Source organism: Ranitomeya imitator, chromosome 3 (genome assembly GCF_032444005.1).
Source record: "Ranitomeya imitator isolate aRanImi1 chromosome 3, aRanImi1.pri, whole genome shotgun sequence".
Classification (NCBI taxonomy): domain Eukaryota; kingdom Metazoa; phylum Chordata; class Amphibia; order Anura; family Dendrobatidae; genus Ranitomeya; species Ranitomeya imitator.
The window spans coordinates 463,752,545-463,770,484 of record NC_091284.1 but is presented as its reverse complement, the minus strand read 5'-3'; the positions used below and the strand labels follow the sequence as shown (position 1 = coordinate 463,770,484).

Genomic DNA, 17,940 nt, shown 5'->3' with positions numbered 1-17,940 from the left:
CAGGGGAGATGGCAGACACAATGACTCCTTCCTTGAGGATACTCGCCGGCTCAGATAACCCCGGAGAGTCGGGCACAAAACTCCTAGACAGAGCATCCGCCTTCACATTTTTAGAGCCCGGAAGGTATGAAATCACAAAATCAAAACGAGCAAAAAATAACGACCAACGGGCCTGTCTAGGATTCAAGCGCTTGGCAGACTCAAGATAAGTAAGGTTCTTATGATCAGTCAAAACCACCACGCGATGCTTAGCACCCTCAAGCCAATGACGCCACTCCTCGAATGCCCACTTCATGGCCAGCAACTCTCGGTTGCCCACATCATAATTACGCTCAGCAGCAGAAAATTTCCTGGAAAAGAAAGCATATGGTTTGAACACTGAGCAACCAGAACCTCTCTGTGACAAAACCGCCCCTGCACTAATCTCAGAAGCATCAACCTCGACCTGGAACGGAAGAGAAACATCAGGTTGACACAACACAGGGGCACAGCAAAAACGACGCTTCAACTCCTGAAAAGCTTCCACGGCAGCAGAAGACCAATTAACCAAATCAGCACCCTTCTTGGTCAAATCGGTCAATGGTTTGGCAATGCTAGAAAAATTACAGATGAAGCGACGATAAAAATTAGCAAAGCCCAGGAATTTCTGCAGACTTTTTAGAGATGTCGGCTGAGTCCAATCCTGGATGGCCTGAACCTTAACCGGATCCATCTCGATAGTAGAAGGGGAAAAGATGAACCCCAAAAATGAAACTTTCTGCACACCGAAGAGACACTTTGATCCCTTCACGAACAAGGAATTAGCACGCAGTACCTGGAAAACCATTCTGGCTTGCTTCACATGAGACTCCCAATCATCTGAGAAGATCAAAATGTCATCCAAGTAAACAATCAAGAATTTATCCAGATACTCACGGAAAATGTCATGCATAAAAGACTGAAAAACAGATGGAGCATTGGCAAGTCCGAACGGCATCACCAGATACTCAAAATGACCCTCGGGCGTATTAAATGCCGTTTTCCATTCATCTCCCTGCCTGATTCTCACCAGATTATACGCACCACGAAGATCAATCTTAGTAAACCAACTAGCCCCCTTAATCCGAGCAAACAAGTCAGAAATCAATGGTAAGGGATACTGAAACTTAACAGTGATCTTATTAAGAAGGCGGTAATCAATACACGGTCTTAGCGAACCATCCTTCTTGGCTACAAAAAAGAACCCTGCTCCCAATGGTGACGACGATGGGCGAATATGTCCCTTCTCCAGGGACTCCTTCACATAACTGCGCATAGCGGTGTGTTCAGGTACGGACAAATTAAATAAACGACCCTTAGGGAATTTACTACCAGGAATCAAATCGATAGCACAATCACAATTCCTATGCGGAGGTAGGGCATCAGACTTGGACTCTTCAAATACATCCTGAAAGTCCGACAAGAACTCTGGGATGTCAGAAGGAATGGATGACGAAATAGACAAAAATGGAACATCACCATGTACTCCCTGACAACCCCAGCTGGTTACCGACATAGAGTTCCAATCCAATACTGGATTATGGGTTTGTAGCCATGGCAACCCCAACACGACCACATCATGCAAATTATGCAGTACCAGAAAGCGAATAACTTCCTGATGTGCAGGAGCCATGCACATGGTCAGCTGGGCCCAGTACTGAGGCTTATTCTTGGCCAAAGGTGTAGCATCAATTCCTCTCAACGGAATAGGACACCGCAAAGGCTCCAAGAAAAATCCACAACGTTTAGCATAATCCAAATCCATCAGATTCAGGGCAGCGCCTGAATCCACAAACGACATGACAGAATACGATGACAAAGAGCACATTAAGGTAATGGACAAAAGGAATTTGGACTGTACAGTACCAATAACGGCAGAGCTATCGAACCGCCTAGTGCGTTTAGGACAATTAGAAATAGCATGAGTAGAATCACCACAATAGAAACACAGTCTGTTCAGACGTCTGTGTTCTTGCCGTTCTACTTTAGTCATAGTCCTGTCGCACTGCATAGGCTCAGGTTTACTCTCAGACAATACCGCCAGATGGTGCACAGATTTACGCTCGCGCAAGCGACGACCGATCTGAATGGCCAAGGACATAGACTCATTCAAACCAGCAGGCATAGGAAATCCCACCATTACATCCTTAAGAGCTTCAGAGAGACCCTTTCTGAACAAAGCCGCTAGTGCAGATTCATTCCACAGAGTGAGTACTGACCACTTCCTAAATTTCTGACAATATACTTCTACATCATCCTGACCCTGGCATAAAGCCAGCAGATTTTTCTCAGCCTGATCCACTGAATTAGGCTCATCGTAAAGCAATCCCAGCGCCTGGAAAAATGCATCAACATTACTCAATGCAGAATCTCCTGATGCAAGAGAAAACGCCCAGTCCTGTGGGTCGCCGCGCAAAAAAGAAATAATAATCAAAACCTGTTGAATAGGATTACCAGAAGAATGAGGTTTCAAGGCCAAAAATAGCTTACAATTATTTCTGAAGCTCAGGAACTTAGTTCTGTCACCAAAAAACAAATCAGGAATCGGAATTCTTGGTTCTAGCATCGATTTCTGATCAATAGTATCTTGAATCTTTTGTACATTTACAACGAGATTATCCATTGAGGAGCACAGAGCCTGAATATCCATGTCCACAGCTGTGTCCTGAAGCACTCTAATGTCTAGGGGAAAAAAAAGACTGAAGACAGAGCTAAGAAAAAAAAAATGTCAGGATTTCTTTTTTCCCTCTATTGGGAATCATTGGTGAGGCTCCTTGTACTGTTATGGCTGGCAATCAGGCAACACAGCGTGCAGTAATCAGCGCACATACAGAGATCTGGCAATAACCAAAAACAATAGGACGAGCTCTGAGACGTGGAATCTCTGTAGACTGCAGTACCTGATCTATCCTCACACAACTATAAGCAGCAGTGGATTGCGCCTATCACTACCTATGCAACTCGGCACTGCCTGAGGAGCTGACTAGCCTGAAGATAGAAATACAAGCCTGACTTACCTCAGAGAAATACCCCAAAGGAATAGGCAGCCCCCCACATATAATGACTGTTAGCAAGATGAAAAGACAAACGTAGGAATGAAATAGATTCAGCAAAGTGAGGCCCGATATTCTAGACAGAGCGAGGATAGCAAAGAGAACTATGCAGTCTACAAAAAACCCTAAAACGAAAACCACGCAAAGGGGCAAAAAGACCCACCGTGCCGAACTAACAGCACGGCGGTTCACCCCTTTGCTTCTCAGAGCTTCCAGCAAAAGTTAATAGCAAGCTGGACAGAAAAAACAGAAAACAAACTAGAAGCACTTATCTAGCAGAGCAGCAGGCCCAAGGAAAGGTGCAGTAGCTCAGATCCAACACTGGAACATTGACAAGGAGCAAGGAAGACAGACTCAGGTGGAGCTAAATAGCAAGGCAGCCAACGAGCTCACCAAAACACCTGAGGGAGGAAGCCCAGAGACTGCAATACCACTTGTGACCACAGAAGTGAACTCAGCCACAGAATTCACAACAGCCTCCCTATAAACTGCGTGAGCCTCACACAGCCTCTCTATATACTGCATGAGCCCCACACATGCACCCTATATACTGCATGAGCCCCACACAGCCTCCCTATATACTGCATGAGCCCCACACAGCCTCCCTATATACTGCATGAGCCCCACACAGCCTACTTATATACTGCATGAGCCCCACAAGCCTATCTATATTCTGCATGAGCCCCACACAGCCTCCCTATACACACTGCATGAGCCCCACATAGCTTCCCTATAAACTGCATGATCCCCATACAGCCTTCCTATATACTACATGAGTCCCACACAGCCTCCCTATACACTGCATGAGCCCCACACAGACACCCTATATGCTGCATGAGCCCCACACATCCTCCCTATATACTGCATGAGCAACACATAGCTTCCCTATTTACTGCATGAGCCCCACATAGCTTCCCTATATACTGCATGAACCCCATACAACCTTCCTATATACTACATGAGTCCCACACAGCCTCCCTATATACTGCATGAGCCCCACACAGACACCCTATATACTGCATGAGCCCCACATAGCTTCCCTATATACTGCATGAGCCCCACATAGCTTCCCTATATACTGCATGAGCCCCACATAGCTTCCCTATATACTGCATGAGCCCCACATAGCTTCCCTATATACTACATGAGTCCCACACAGCCTCCCTATATACTGCATAAGCCCCACACAGCCTCCTTACATACTGCATGAGCCCCACAAGCCTCTCTATATACTGCATGAGCCCCACAAGCCTCTCTATATACTGCATGAGCCCCACACAGCCTCCCTATATACTGCATGAGCCCCACACAGCCTCCCTATATACACTGCATGAGCCCCACATAGCTTCCCTATATACTGCATGAGCACCACATAGCTTCCCTATATACTGCATGATCCCCATACAGCCTTCCCATATACTACATGAGTCCCACACAGCCTCTCTATATACTGCATGAGCCCCACACAGCCTCCCTATATACTGCATGAGCCCCACACAGCCTCCCTATACACTGCATGAGCCCCACACAGACACCCTATATGCTGCATGAGCCCCACACATCCTCCCTATATACTGCATGAGCAACACATAGCTTCCCTATATACTGCATGAGCCCCACATAGCTTCCCTATATACTGCATGAACCCCATACAACCTTCCTATATACTACATGAGTCCCACACAGCCTCCCTATATACTGCATGAGCCCCACACAGACACCCTATATACTGCATGAGCCCCACATAGCTTCCCTATATACTGCATGAGCCCCACATAGCTTCCCTATATACTGCATGAGCCCCACATAGCTTCCCTATATACTGCATGAGCCCCACATAGCTTCCCTATATACTACATGAGTCCCACACAGCCTCCCTATATACTGCATAAGCCCCACACAGCCTCCTTACATACTGCATGAGCCCCACAAGCCTCTCTATATACTGCATGAGCCCCACAAGCCTCTCTATATACTGCATGAGCCCCACACAGCCTCCCTATATACTGCATGAGCCCCACACAGCCTCCCTATATACACTGCATGAGCCCCACATAGCTTCCCTATATACTGCATGAGCACCACATAGCTTCCCTATATACTGCATGATCCCCATACAGCCTTCCCATATACTACATGAGTCCCACACAGCCTCTCTATATACTGCATGAGCCCCACACAGCCTCCCTATATACTGCATGAGCCCCACACAGCCTCCCTATATACACTGCATGAGCCCCACATAGCTTCCCTATATACACTGCATGAGCCCCACATAGCTTCCCTATATACTGCATGATCCCCATACAGCCTTCCCATATACTACATGAGTCCCACACAGCCTCCCTATATACTGCATAAGCCCCACACAGCCTCCTTACATACTGCATGAGCCCCACAAGCCTCTCTATATACTGCATAAGCCCCACAAGCCTCTCTATATACTGCATGAGCCCCACACAGCCTCCCTATATACTGCATGAGCCCCACACAGCCTCCCTATATACACTGCATGAGCCCCACATAGCTTCCCTATATACACTGCATGAGCCCCACATAGCTTCCCTATATACTGCATGATCCCCATACAGCCTTCCCATATACTACATGAGTCCCACACAGCCTCTCTATATACTGCATGAGCCCAACACAGACACCCTATATGCACTGCATGAGCCCCACACAGCCTTCATATATGCACTGCATGAACCCACAAGCCTCTCTATATACTGCATGAGCCCCACACAGCCTCCCTATATACTGCATGAGCCCCACAAGCCTCTCTATATACTGCATGAGCCCCACACAGCCTCCCTATATACACTGCATGAGCCCCACATAGCTTCCCTATATACACTGCATGAGCCCCACATAGCTTCCCTATATACTGCATGATCCCCATACAGCCTTCCCATATACTACATGAGTCCCACACAGCCTCTCTATATACTGCATGAGCCCAACACAGACACCCTATATGCACTGCATGAGCCCCACACAGCCTTCATATATGCACTGCATGAACCCCACAAGCCGCTCTATATACTGCATGAGCCCCACACAGCCTCCCTATATACTGCATGAGCCCCACAAGCCTCTCTATATACTGCATGAGCCCCACACAGCCTCCCTATATACTACATGATCTCCATACAGCATGAGCAACACATAGCTTCCCTATATACTGCATGAGCCCCACATAGCTTCCCTATATACTGCATGAGCCCCACATAGCTTCCCTATATACTGCATGAGCCCCACATAGCTTCCCTATATACTGCATGAACCCCATACAGCCTTCCTATATACTACATGACTCCCACACAGCCTCCCTATATACTGCATGAGCCCCACAAGCCTCTCTATATACTGCATGAGTCTCACACAACCTGCCTATATACTGCATGAGAGCCCCACACAGCCTCCCCATGTCCAGCATGAGCCCCCTAGCCACCCTATGTCCACCTGAGACCCCCATGTCTAGTATGAGAGATCCACAGCTACTTAATATCCAGGATGAGACCCCCATAGCCTGACCATGTCCAGGATGAGACTCCCATAGCCTCTCCATGTCCAGGATGAGGCCCCCATAGCCTCCCCATGTCCAGCCAAAAATCCCATTCACATGAAAAAAAAGGAACACCACATACTCACCTTGGTCCCGTTCCCACGGCACTCTGCTTCTTTTCCTGTCTCTGATGAGCTGACTCTCTGCAGTACACAGCTGAAGCGATGAAATGATGTTATCACGTCACCTGTTTCACATTCTGATTGGCGGAGGAAGTGGCTGGAGGCCCCTCCTCCACCAATGAAGTCAGTGCAGATGGCGACAGCGGAGACAGTGGGTGGGCGTGGGAGGGCATGGTGCGGCCGTGGCCAACTTTTTTCCGGCCCTCGGCCGCACGTTGCCCAAGTCTAGGCTACAGTATCCTTGCAGCTTAGTAACTGTGTACAAATCTCTTTTTTGAACACATGACTGTCAGATGTTACACAACCAGACTGTGTTTGGGATCTGACTGTTTAGTTATTAAGTATCACAGACATCTGCAAACACAACAAAGTACTGGACATGATGCTCAAATAACAAGTTACACGTAATAATAATGTAATAATATATTGCTTACAGCATTATATTATTACATTATTACGTGTGTAATAATAATGTAATATATAACAGCAATTTTCATGTAGCCTTTTGTCCTTTGTGTTTTTACTGGAACTCTTATGGATAAGGCCTACCGTAACTTGTTTTTTGGGGGAAAGGAATGACCTTTTAAGTGTGTTATACTTCTTTGCCTACTGTCACCCAGTGATACCTAGAATAGATGTTTTGCAAAGTACCATGTATGCTTCGATCAGGTACTTTTGGCTTTATTTAGGAGAGTCATAAGCTTCAGCAGTAGACGCAGGGGCATGTTGGGAATATGTCCACAGCAGCACAATTGTGCTGAGAATAACATTGAAGAAGCTGCCACACTACTTTGAGGACCATAGCCCCTCCAATATGCTAATCAATGGAGAACACGGGGCTTGGGCTTCAATTATTTCGACTTTCACTTATTAGTACGGTATCTTTGCTAAGGATAAGAAGGAAGCTTATAGTTTTCAACTAACAAGTCCAGTAGAGACAATTGAAAACAAGTGACACAAGAAGAGGATTTGTTATTTTTATATCATAATAATACGTATTGTGCTGCCAGAGGATGATTTACGGATACAAGCTTATATCTCTGTAATATATACGCCAGAAAAAGACATACAGTCGTTGGCTCCTTTTCTTGCTGTTTGAGGTGCACATAAATTGGTGACTTGTTTATCTCGTTGCACATTTCCAAGAGACTACATCAAAAGCTTTAAGGATATTATGTGACATATATTTGTATTCTGCTTTGACCATGGACTTTGTACTTGATGAAACAGAGGTATATCTCAGCAGATGACATGCTGCTACATAACTTCACGCTCGGATGTATCATTGTTTGCCTCCAATGAGTCACAAAACACTTTTCCTTACAGCTAAACACAATTTCTTGTTTGTATTGATGTATCGCCATCTATTGCCTTAGCGGTAAGAAGTATAACAAGCACAGATCTGTGATGTAATAGTAGATATGTCACCGAAAAGTGTAAAGATCCGTCATTTGTATGTAGGAAATGTGATTTAAAGTACATGCAAATTTCAATATGGCAAGCTGCTTAAATTAATAGCACCAAAACTTCATTAGCGATATGTGTAAAGATGATATAGGTAGGATCTGTGATCTTGAGTGCCAATATCTGTAGAATAAAAAAAGTCCTTTACCTCTTGAATATATTAAAATGATAGGCCTAAATTTCAATAACTCCAAGCTACATTCATAACAATTTCATCTACATGAGAGTAACTACCATGCAAATTATGCAAATCATCTACTTCAGTATAACAGCCATGCACATTATGTAAATCATCTACTTGAGAGTAACAACCATGCAAATTATGCAGCGCATATTAACACTAACACAACTCCACCATAGTTAGTGGAAGTCTGGCTGCTTCTATAAGTAATCGTAAATGACTTTATTGGAGAGGCTCCATTTATATACTTTTCATGTAAAGACTCATTAACGAAAATGCTCATTAAAAAGGTTTCTGACCCAGTGGATGGCTTATCTGATATGTAGATTATTGCTGCTTGTTGTTACATGCCTTCTACCTGGTTTTATGTACGAGTGTATGTTATCGATTCTTTTTCAATTCCCTTGCTGTTTTATGCCATATAATCTAGATTCCTTTTACATTTATGGATTTTTTATGTATTTCAATAAAATTATGCTATTAATTTAAGATCCAATTTGTCTCCAGTAGTTGTGCTGACACATATATATAATTCTGAAGGGACCTGTAATTGAATTTAGATGTCACTGAATGGACTATAAAATCATTGTGTATCATTAAAGAAAGTCTGTCGGCTCACATACTCCCTTTAACGACACACAGTGTAAGCATTGGTCCTGGTAGGGAATTCTGTGCTAACACCAGACATACCTTTAACCATACCTTTAGTTTTGCAGTAATCCTTCTATAATTTTATATGCAAATGATCTGCTCTGAGCACAATGGACGATGAAGCGTGATCCAAAACAGCTTCCCCCCAAAGATTTAGCTAGGTAGCTCTTCCTCAGCTTCATTGACGCCTGAACTGTCCTTTCTTCGAAAAGAATTTGTGAGCTGACAGATTCCATTCTTGAGAAATATCCTGAATGGGGTGGTATGTCAATTACATATAGATGAGGAGGCCAATACATTAAAGGGGTTACAGGGGATAAATGTATTGCTAACCTATCTATATAATAATAATAATCTTTATTTTTTATATAGCGCTAGCATATTCTGCAGCGCTTTACAGGTTGCACACATTATCATTGCTGGTACATTGAGGCTCACAATCTAAATTCCCTATCAGTATGTCTTTGGAATGTGGGAGGAAACCGGAGTACCCGGAGGAAACCCACGCAAACACGGAGAGAACATACAAACTCTTTGCAGATGTTGTCCTTGGTGGGGTTTGAACCCAGGACTCCAGCGCTGCAAGGCTACTGTGCTATCCACTGCGCCACCGTGCTGCCCCATCCATATGATAGGTCATAAATATAAGATTGGTGGGAGGCCAACACCTGGTACCCCTACTAAATAAATGAATGGTAAATTCACTGTAGAACATCCAACATCCAACAGAAAGGACAGATTCTCCTCAATGTGAATTATTATTAAAGTAGTGGTCCATCACTTACATATTGATAACTTATCTACCCCTCCACTTATATTAATAACCTATCATGTGGACAAGTCCTCAATGTGTTTGTCCAATGAAACCCCTTTAAAAGGAGTGTGTGAGCATGCTTCTGATGTGTAATCTGACAGTAGCATGAGGTAGGGGTTAAAACACAGATTTCAACGATGTGTCACATATCTTGCTGTGTGCTCTTGTTTACTTACACTGAAGGTTTTATTAACATTATCATTGCTGGACCACAGCAGCTACAGCAGCACTTGCCGGCTAGTCTGACTCCACCTCATCCCAATATAAGCAGCTCACTGTCTATAGACATTGTATATAGAGAGGCTGGTGTGGGCGCGGGCAGCTTTCTCAGCTCTGCTGCATAACTAAATCTAAGAACTCTGATTGTGTTAGAACCGCTGCACCCGCTAAACTAAGTGATGCATCATTGAATTCACGTTCTGTTTGCCTGCACTATACATCTTTCAGATGAGGTTGCAAAAACCTGCTGACAGATTTCCTTTAATGTGGCCTTGGATGTAAAGTATAAAGCATAGCCTTCTATCTGAAACTAAAATGTTGGATTGAAATGCTTCAATGATTAATCATTTCACCGTATCATATCCATTGCAAATGTACACCCAGTCATAACTATATGGCAATATCTTTACTTACCATTCACTGAGCCAATTGTTGCTTTTTTGCCATTCAATTTTAAAATGTTATTAGTGTTCTCATTGCACCGAGGATCAATTTTCCTTTGAAGGTTTAAGCTTCTAAATGTAAGGCATCAATTTCTCTAAGGAATTATATAAACAACCAACACTCAAGACTTCAATACCGGATAACTATAGTGTTTTTTTTTCAAAAAGCCGGCATATTGCAGTAGTGCACGACTTATGTATCTCTCTCTATATACATCAAAATCCAACTGACAGAAGTGATTACAGCTTGTGAGTAATAAAGCAGAGCTGGCTGCCTCCGTGAGACATGGCTTCACAGCTATTTTCCGTATTCCTTCACACTCTTTAATAGACCTACTGAAAGGACCATCTTTCTTTCCGGTAGAGCAGTTATTAATCTCTGAGCAGTGTATTTCCATATCATTTTGGACACTAATTTTCTCACTCTGGTATTACGGAACCCAGAATTTGTGTCAGTTTTGATGCAGTGCAGCATGCCAGACAAAGAAAAGCCATAATTACCGCTACTTTCATTTGAATTGCTAACCAGTCACTGACATTTTGAAATCTGACCAATTTCCTTGTGATCCAGAAATTAGTTGGAAAAATGTGTGCCTTGAATTAGAATTCAAGTGTTGAGACACAAAAGGCATTAAGTAAATTGCATTACCACAAAACAAGAAGGACAACTTATTATCCGATACTGGCCCACCAGACGGATCAGATATTTATAATAATAAAGATGGTATTTAAGACTAAACCTTTTTATTGGCAACATCATGCAATAGAACTGTTCTGCACAAGGTTTCGTTCCCCAAGTGCATATACATTTACCATTCTGCTTTCATGGCTAGGAATTGTCATTGATTTAGTAGTTTCCCACCTGCTAGAGAAGACTATCCTGTGTCCTTTGATTGAGTCTCTTATGCGTTCAGTCTCTTCAGGCCTGAGTTGAGCTGAAATTAGTGTAAGGATTAATGATGGTGCTGTAGTTGGGTAAACCTCTTCAGACAAATATCCAGTTAAACAGCTCCCCGCAGAGAGGTGGAGGGGAGTAATAATTTTACTATTTTATTTATGTCATTGTTTTAGACCATTTATTACTTTTTTGGGTTGGTCTGTTGCAGATTAAAGGACTATCTATGTACCATACTTCTGTACATTGCAATGGACAGTGATGTTTTATCAAAGCAAAAGACTTAAGAAGACAATCTTTGGCTATATATATTTATAGCAGCCCAGATTCAGTGAATATGGTACTAAGCTGTAATACCGAGCACAGCTCTCGCCAAAAGTACAGAACTGTGCCTGGTAAACAATAAAATGTGCATAGCCCTTTTAATTTGTTGATCTGATATTATTATGGTTTGGCGTTAGGACAGGCCATCATGAATTTTGTAGTTCCAGAAAACCACTTTAAACAGTTCAGATGTAAGACGCAGCCTTTCAGAGCACAGCATAGATGGCTGCAACAGCCAGTGTCTGATTCATGCTGCCTGTGGTTTGGACAGCTGAACCTCCGATTAGGTTCCCTTTAAACTTGAGTTAGGCTGGAGCTACACAGCGACATTTGTAGCACAACGACAGTTCTATGAAATGTCGCAGCACAAAATCATTTATACAACTTGTCTGTGACTTGCTGTCACATGACTATTTTAGAGCTCTGATTTTCTGTTAATAAAACCGCTAAGTTGCAGATAAGTCGCACACAAGTCGTGGCAAGTGAGTTGCATGCGACTGGTGACCAGTGACTAAATCCAACACAGTTGGAAACATATGCTATTGCACTGTATTGCTGAGATTTACGTGTCATATGACAAATGTTGCCATGTAGTCTAGGCCTTAAAGAGAAGAAAAAAGTATCTCATGTAGATCTCCTGAAATAATGATGTCTCAAGCCAGTGCTGTAATGTCACCAGAATTTTCCAAAAATGTTACCTAACAACAGGCCATTCATGCATTGGGTGACAACTATAGTTTGGACTCTTTTGTGTATTTGCCCTCATGTTATTGTTCATAATTAGGCTTGGATTGGTCCAATGGGGAACCGGTGAACCCTCAGGTAGGCCCTGCACCCTACATGAGTAGTAGTTTTTCAGAATCCACTTGATTCACTATTTACAGACTAGGGCAACATCTCATCATTGATGTCAAATCTATCCTGTTCTTAATCATAGAAAATAAGTAAATATGTGAATGAGAGTAATGTAAAAATTTCATGTAGTTTAACAGTGGGCCTCCAGAGTCAATGTTACTGGTGGGACCATGGTACTCCAGCCCGTTCATAATGATACCAAAGACTCCAAATGCAATGTAATGTTTTTTAATATACGTTCATCATTTACTGTAGCTTTACCCTCTCAGAACATTTTTTACTCTAACAGTTAGATTCTGCTTTTATTTCCAAGGCAAAGAGTTGGAAAGTAAGCAGACCCTTGAGGAAAGAGCGGTGGTCTCTGCAATACAAAATTGCTGGCTAATACAATTATCAAGTACTGAAGCAAGTGTTTTAAAGTCATTTGTTGAGGCAGAATGGCCAAACACCCTGAGTTTCCTGAATGGCTCATGTAACACTGTTGATGAAGCAGGTAAGGACAATTGACATTCTTATTAAGTGGATTTTTTTCTGCTCAGATACATAAATAAACATTGCATAGGGTTAGAAATGTTTCAATATATTTATAGATAGAATTAATTTCTGAAACATATTTGAATTATGAAGGTTTAATAAATCCTTCAAGTTATTTTCCTTTTTTTTTCTCATTAGGATAGGTCATCAATAAAGGATCATTGTGGTCTCATATCTAGCACTCCCGCCATTCAGCTGTTATAGGTGCCATATGTGAATAGTGTATAGAGTAGTACACCACAGCTCCATACGTTGCTTAATGGCCACTGTCTGATAAAAGAGATCCATTTCTTTAAGAAAGAATAGGAACATTTTCCAAAACGTGTTAGCTGTAATGCTCAGTTTGTTTGCCTGGAAGATTTTTTTTTCTACCCTGTGCACCATTTCTTCTGTTGGGTATGGATCCAACCATTATTTTTAAAATTCTTTTTAATAGAACTAAAGGAAAACAAAACTCTCCTCCTGGAAGACTTTCAAATTATTTCCAACAAAGACAGAGCAGATTGATGCATTCTTTCACAGTTTCTTACAGTCCATGATCATGTTGCAAATGTGTAACAATTCACGTTCTCCTTTCAATTTCGGTCACATGGTGTTAGGTGTTGAGTTCCCACCTCTGCACAAGAGGAATCTCGAACCACCTCTGCTCTGCTGCGGTCTCCCATTCTTCTCCAGCCGCAGTGGAGCCTGCTCAGCGGAGACATCGGTCCCAGCGTCTGACTCAGGCTGATACTGGGCGACTGGTTTCTACTGTTCTTCCAGGCTCTGCCTTTGTAGCCAGTACAGGTCAGCGGCGAGCAGATGTCTCTGGGACTAAGTCCTGCTTTTCCCCTTCTGAGCATGCCCAGGGTAAGACCTCTCATTGGAGGTCAGGAGTCACATGCTCAGATACTGCAGCAGCTCCCATTGGTCCTCTAGGAAGGTCCTGAAGTTGCTCAGGTACTGTAGCAGCTCCCATTGGTCCTCTAGGAAGGTCCTGAAGTTGCTGCAGCTATAAAAGGTTTGCATGGCTGCACGACCATGCGCTAGTATCAAACCAATGTCTATGAGCTCAGTCAGCACCAATGTGGTCATGTCTGGATGAGGTTAGGGTTTGGCTGAAATAAGCCCCTAGAATACCGGCACCTCCAGTGAGGAGTTGTTTGTCTGTTTTCTCTGACTGCATGACCACAGTTTGCTCTGGTTGGTAGCTGAGTACGTCTGTGAGGTTAGCAGGGCACAGCATCTTGTTCCTAGCGACTCTGTGGAGTTAACAGAGTTCACTTATACCGCCATATAGCGCCGCCATTTGCCAGAAGCAGGTTCCTCTCCTGCACGGTGGACCCCGGGTTGCGAACGCACCTAATAATACATATATATATATATATATATATATATATATATATATATATATATATACTCGGTGCATTCCGCCAACCCTAACACATGGGTGCATTAAATGCAATTCCAAACAAAGTGGTAAAACACACTTTGCTAATTATTATTATTATTTATTTATATAGCACCATTATTTCCATGGTGCTGTACATGAGAAAGGGTTACATACAGGGTTATAGATATCGTTTACAGTAAACAGGATTACAGTGACAGACTGGTACAGGGGGGAGAGGACCCTGTCCTTGCGGACTGACATTCTATGGGATAGTGGGGAAGAGACAGAAGGTAGGGGTGAGGCGGCGGCTCTGGCGGCTGTGAGGCGGCGGCTCTGGCGGCTGTGAGGCGGCAGCTCTGGCGGCTGTGAGGTGGCGGCTCTGGCAGCTGTGAGGCGGCGGCTCTGGTGGCTGTGAGGCGGTGGCTCTGGCAAATTAGGTTTATTAACAAAATTGATAATGTTTTAGTCATATTGGAGACAACTTTTCTAGTGCTATTTGCTCAGTGCTGGTGAACATGTTGGAGGTCAGGAATGAGGATTTTCATGGTATGGTGTGCTAAGTGAAACTATGTCTAGCCCCCAAATCTTCCTGCAAGTGTTTTGCAGTCACTCATGGGTTCTAGACCACCTGTCCCCATAGGCATCTGGTGACAGCTGGTGATAACTCCTACTCTTTGCGAAGTTCAGATAGTGTCACAAGTAATCCTTTAACTTTGAACATGTGAACTTTGCTTCCAACCGTTATCTCTGGGAACATGCAATGCCTTTCCTATCTTTTTGAATCCGTTTCCTTGTTTTCAAAAGCAATCATTTCATTTGTTATATATTTGGACCACTCTCTTGACCTATCGTTATTTCTAATATGCAATCTAATGTCACAGTGCAACCCCTAGCCAGTCCAGGTATTTCATGTGTTTTGTCCACAGCACACCTAAAAATACTAATAAACCCCTTGATTAGTTGTGTGGGGTGTGCTTGAGACAACTCCTATTTTCAGATGCCTGCTCCTATGAGGGATTCCTTAGAGTGGTTTTAAAGATTTTTGAGACTGCAGTAGTCTGGAAAAGTGGTACTTGGTGGTGAATTTGGAGAAACTTGTTACATTAGTTGTTGATCTATTTAAATTGTTATTATTTACTGGTTTATTACAAACAGCAGAAAGTTTGTAAAATTTGCTAATAAATCCATTGTGCAATGGTGACTGAATAATTTTGATTGCAACTGTACAATTGAAGTATCAAATTTATCCTGACTCCAGAACATATTTCTATTGAAGCATCTATAATCCAATGAAAACTGTGATGTAACTATTACGCCGCACCTTGCTTCCCAGGTTCCTCGCCGCATCCCGCCTCCTCTTCCGGGTCCTCAGCCGTGCTGGTGATCCTGTTCCCCGGGCATGCGTGCAAGGCTGCTTAGGTCGCGGCCGCACGCACTCCCGGATTCTTTATGATGCCGGGTTGTACTGACCTGGAAGCACTGTCCTGCCTGGGCAGCAGCCTCTGGGTATATCAGGTCGCTTCCTGCTAGAGGAAGCGCCTGATTGTTATTGTGCCTCTGTGCTTCCTCCAGGTCCACTTAGGTTTCTGTACGTCAGGTCCCTGTACGCTTCCAGTGTGTTCGTGTTCTGCTCTGTCCCTGTATGCTTCCAGTGCGTGCGTGCTCTGCTCAGTCCCTGTATGCTTCCAGTGCATGCTCTGCTCTGTCCCTGTATGCTTCCAGTGTGTGCATGCTCTGCTCTGTCCCTGTATGCTTCCAGTGTATGCGTGCTCTTCTCAGTCCCTGTATGCTTCCAGTGCATGCTGTGCTCAGCCCCTGTATGCTTCCAGTACTTGCTCTGCTCCGTCCCTATACTCCTCCAGTGCGAGCTCTGCTCCGTCCAAGATCCGGTACCCTCTGCGTGAACCCTGCCGTGTCCTGAGTTCCAGGTTTTCTCTGTGGCTGCTCCGCCCATCTGGTCCTCGGTGAGTACCCTGATTCTCCTCGTTGTCCTCAAGCCTCCCCTCTGGCACAAGCTATTGGGTTGTATCTCCCTCCTAGGCTTGCCCTGTATAAGGGTCAGTTCCACCTGGTCAGCTCGCCTGGGAAGGTCATCACCGCAATCTAGTGGTTCCACTCCAGGAATCATAACAGAACAATCAGGCCATGGACCCCGCTCATGCCTCAGCTGCCGCTCAGAAGGAGTTGGTGTACTTGTGGGAGAATCAAACGCGTATAATGTCGTTCATGAAGCACATGGAATCTCTGTTGTCCGCTTTACAAGCCTCTGATCCTGGGAATGCTTTGCAGCTCGCCAGTCTCCAATAGGAGCTAGTTCAGCAGTGTGGCACCCAGACTCACATATTAAGTTATATGGCTTCAGTGGATGACCGATCGCTCTCCCTTCAGTGTGCCACCGCAGCCTCTGCCCAAGCTCAGTTTCATAACCCTGATCCCTCTCCGCATCCTCCACTCTGTCTTGGTAAACCACCCTGGTATAATGTGACCCCAAGCTGTGTCAGGGTTTTTTTGAATCAATGCCGCATACATTTTGAATTATTGGAGCACCAATATCCCACCGATCGGGCAAAAGTGGCGTTTGTGGTTTCACATTTGGAGGGCGAGGCTCTGGCCTGGGTAAATCTTTTGTGGGAACTTGATGATCCCATAACCTCTCAATTGTCTACCTTTTTAGAGAACTTTTGCAAAGTGTTCGACGAGCCTGGTCACCACTGAGGCTCTCTTTATTCTTAAGCAAGGCTGCCTTACGGTTGGGCAATATGCTATTCGTTTTCGTACTCTGTCCTCAGAGCTGGGGTAGAAAAAGGAGACACTGGTCGGAGCATTCTGGCATGGGTTGTCAGGTTGAATTAAGGATAAATTGGCGGGTCAGGATGCTCCAACCTCCCTAGAGGATTTGATCTCCCTGGCCACATGTATTGACCTACGCTTCCAGGAGCGCTCCCGGGAGTCCATCCGGGAGAGGAGGCACCATCGTCTGGCTTCCTCCATTAATAGATCTCTCAGCCCATGATCTGTGGCGTCCTCTTCTGTTCCCGCACCCGAACCTATGCAGGTGGATCAGGTCAAGATGGCGGATCAGGGTCAGAAAGAGAGGGTTGCACAAGCGCTTTGTTTTGATTGTGGTAGTGCCTCGCATTTACTCCGTTCCTGCCCGGTTTGGTGGGGGAACTCCTCCACCTAGGTCAGGTTGGAGGAGCCTCCCTGGGTGTGTGTGACTCCTCTCTAGCTTTAACTATGTCTGTCCAGATAACTTCTGTGAATGGGCGCTACTCGGTGTTGGCGTATTTCGATTCGGGAGCGGCAGGCAACTTCATTAGTCTGGAAGAGGTCAAGAAGCACCAGATTCCGGTCAGGATTCTGAAGGAACCGCGTCTGATTTCCTCTGTGGATGGAAGGCCTTTACAAGAGACAGTCATGAAGGTTA

At 44.3% G+C, this 17,940-nt stretch overlaps 1 protein-coding gene across 1 annotated transcript in view; it reads left to right on the top strand.

Moving 5' to 3' along the window:
* LOC138671660 (uncharacterized) overlaps window positions 1-17,940 on the top strand; it is a 967,572-nt gene that overhangs the window by 300,171 nt on the left and 649,461 nt on the right. Inside the window, exon 46 of the mRNA XM_069759831.1 lies at window positions 12,921-13,100. Within this exon, the coding sequence (XP_069615932.1) occupies window positions 12,921-13,100 (180 nt within the window). The remainder of the gene's footprint in view (window positions 1-12,920; window positions 13,101-17,940) is intronic.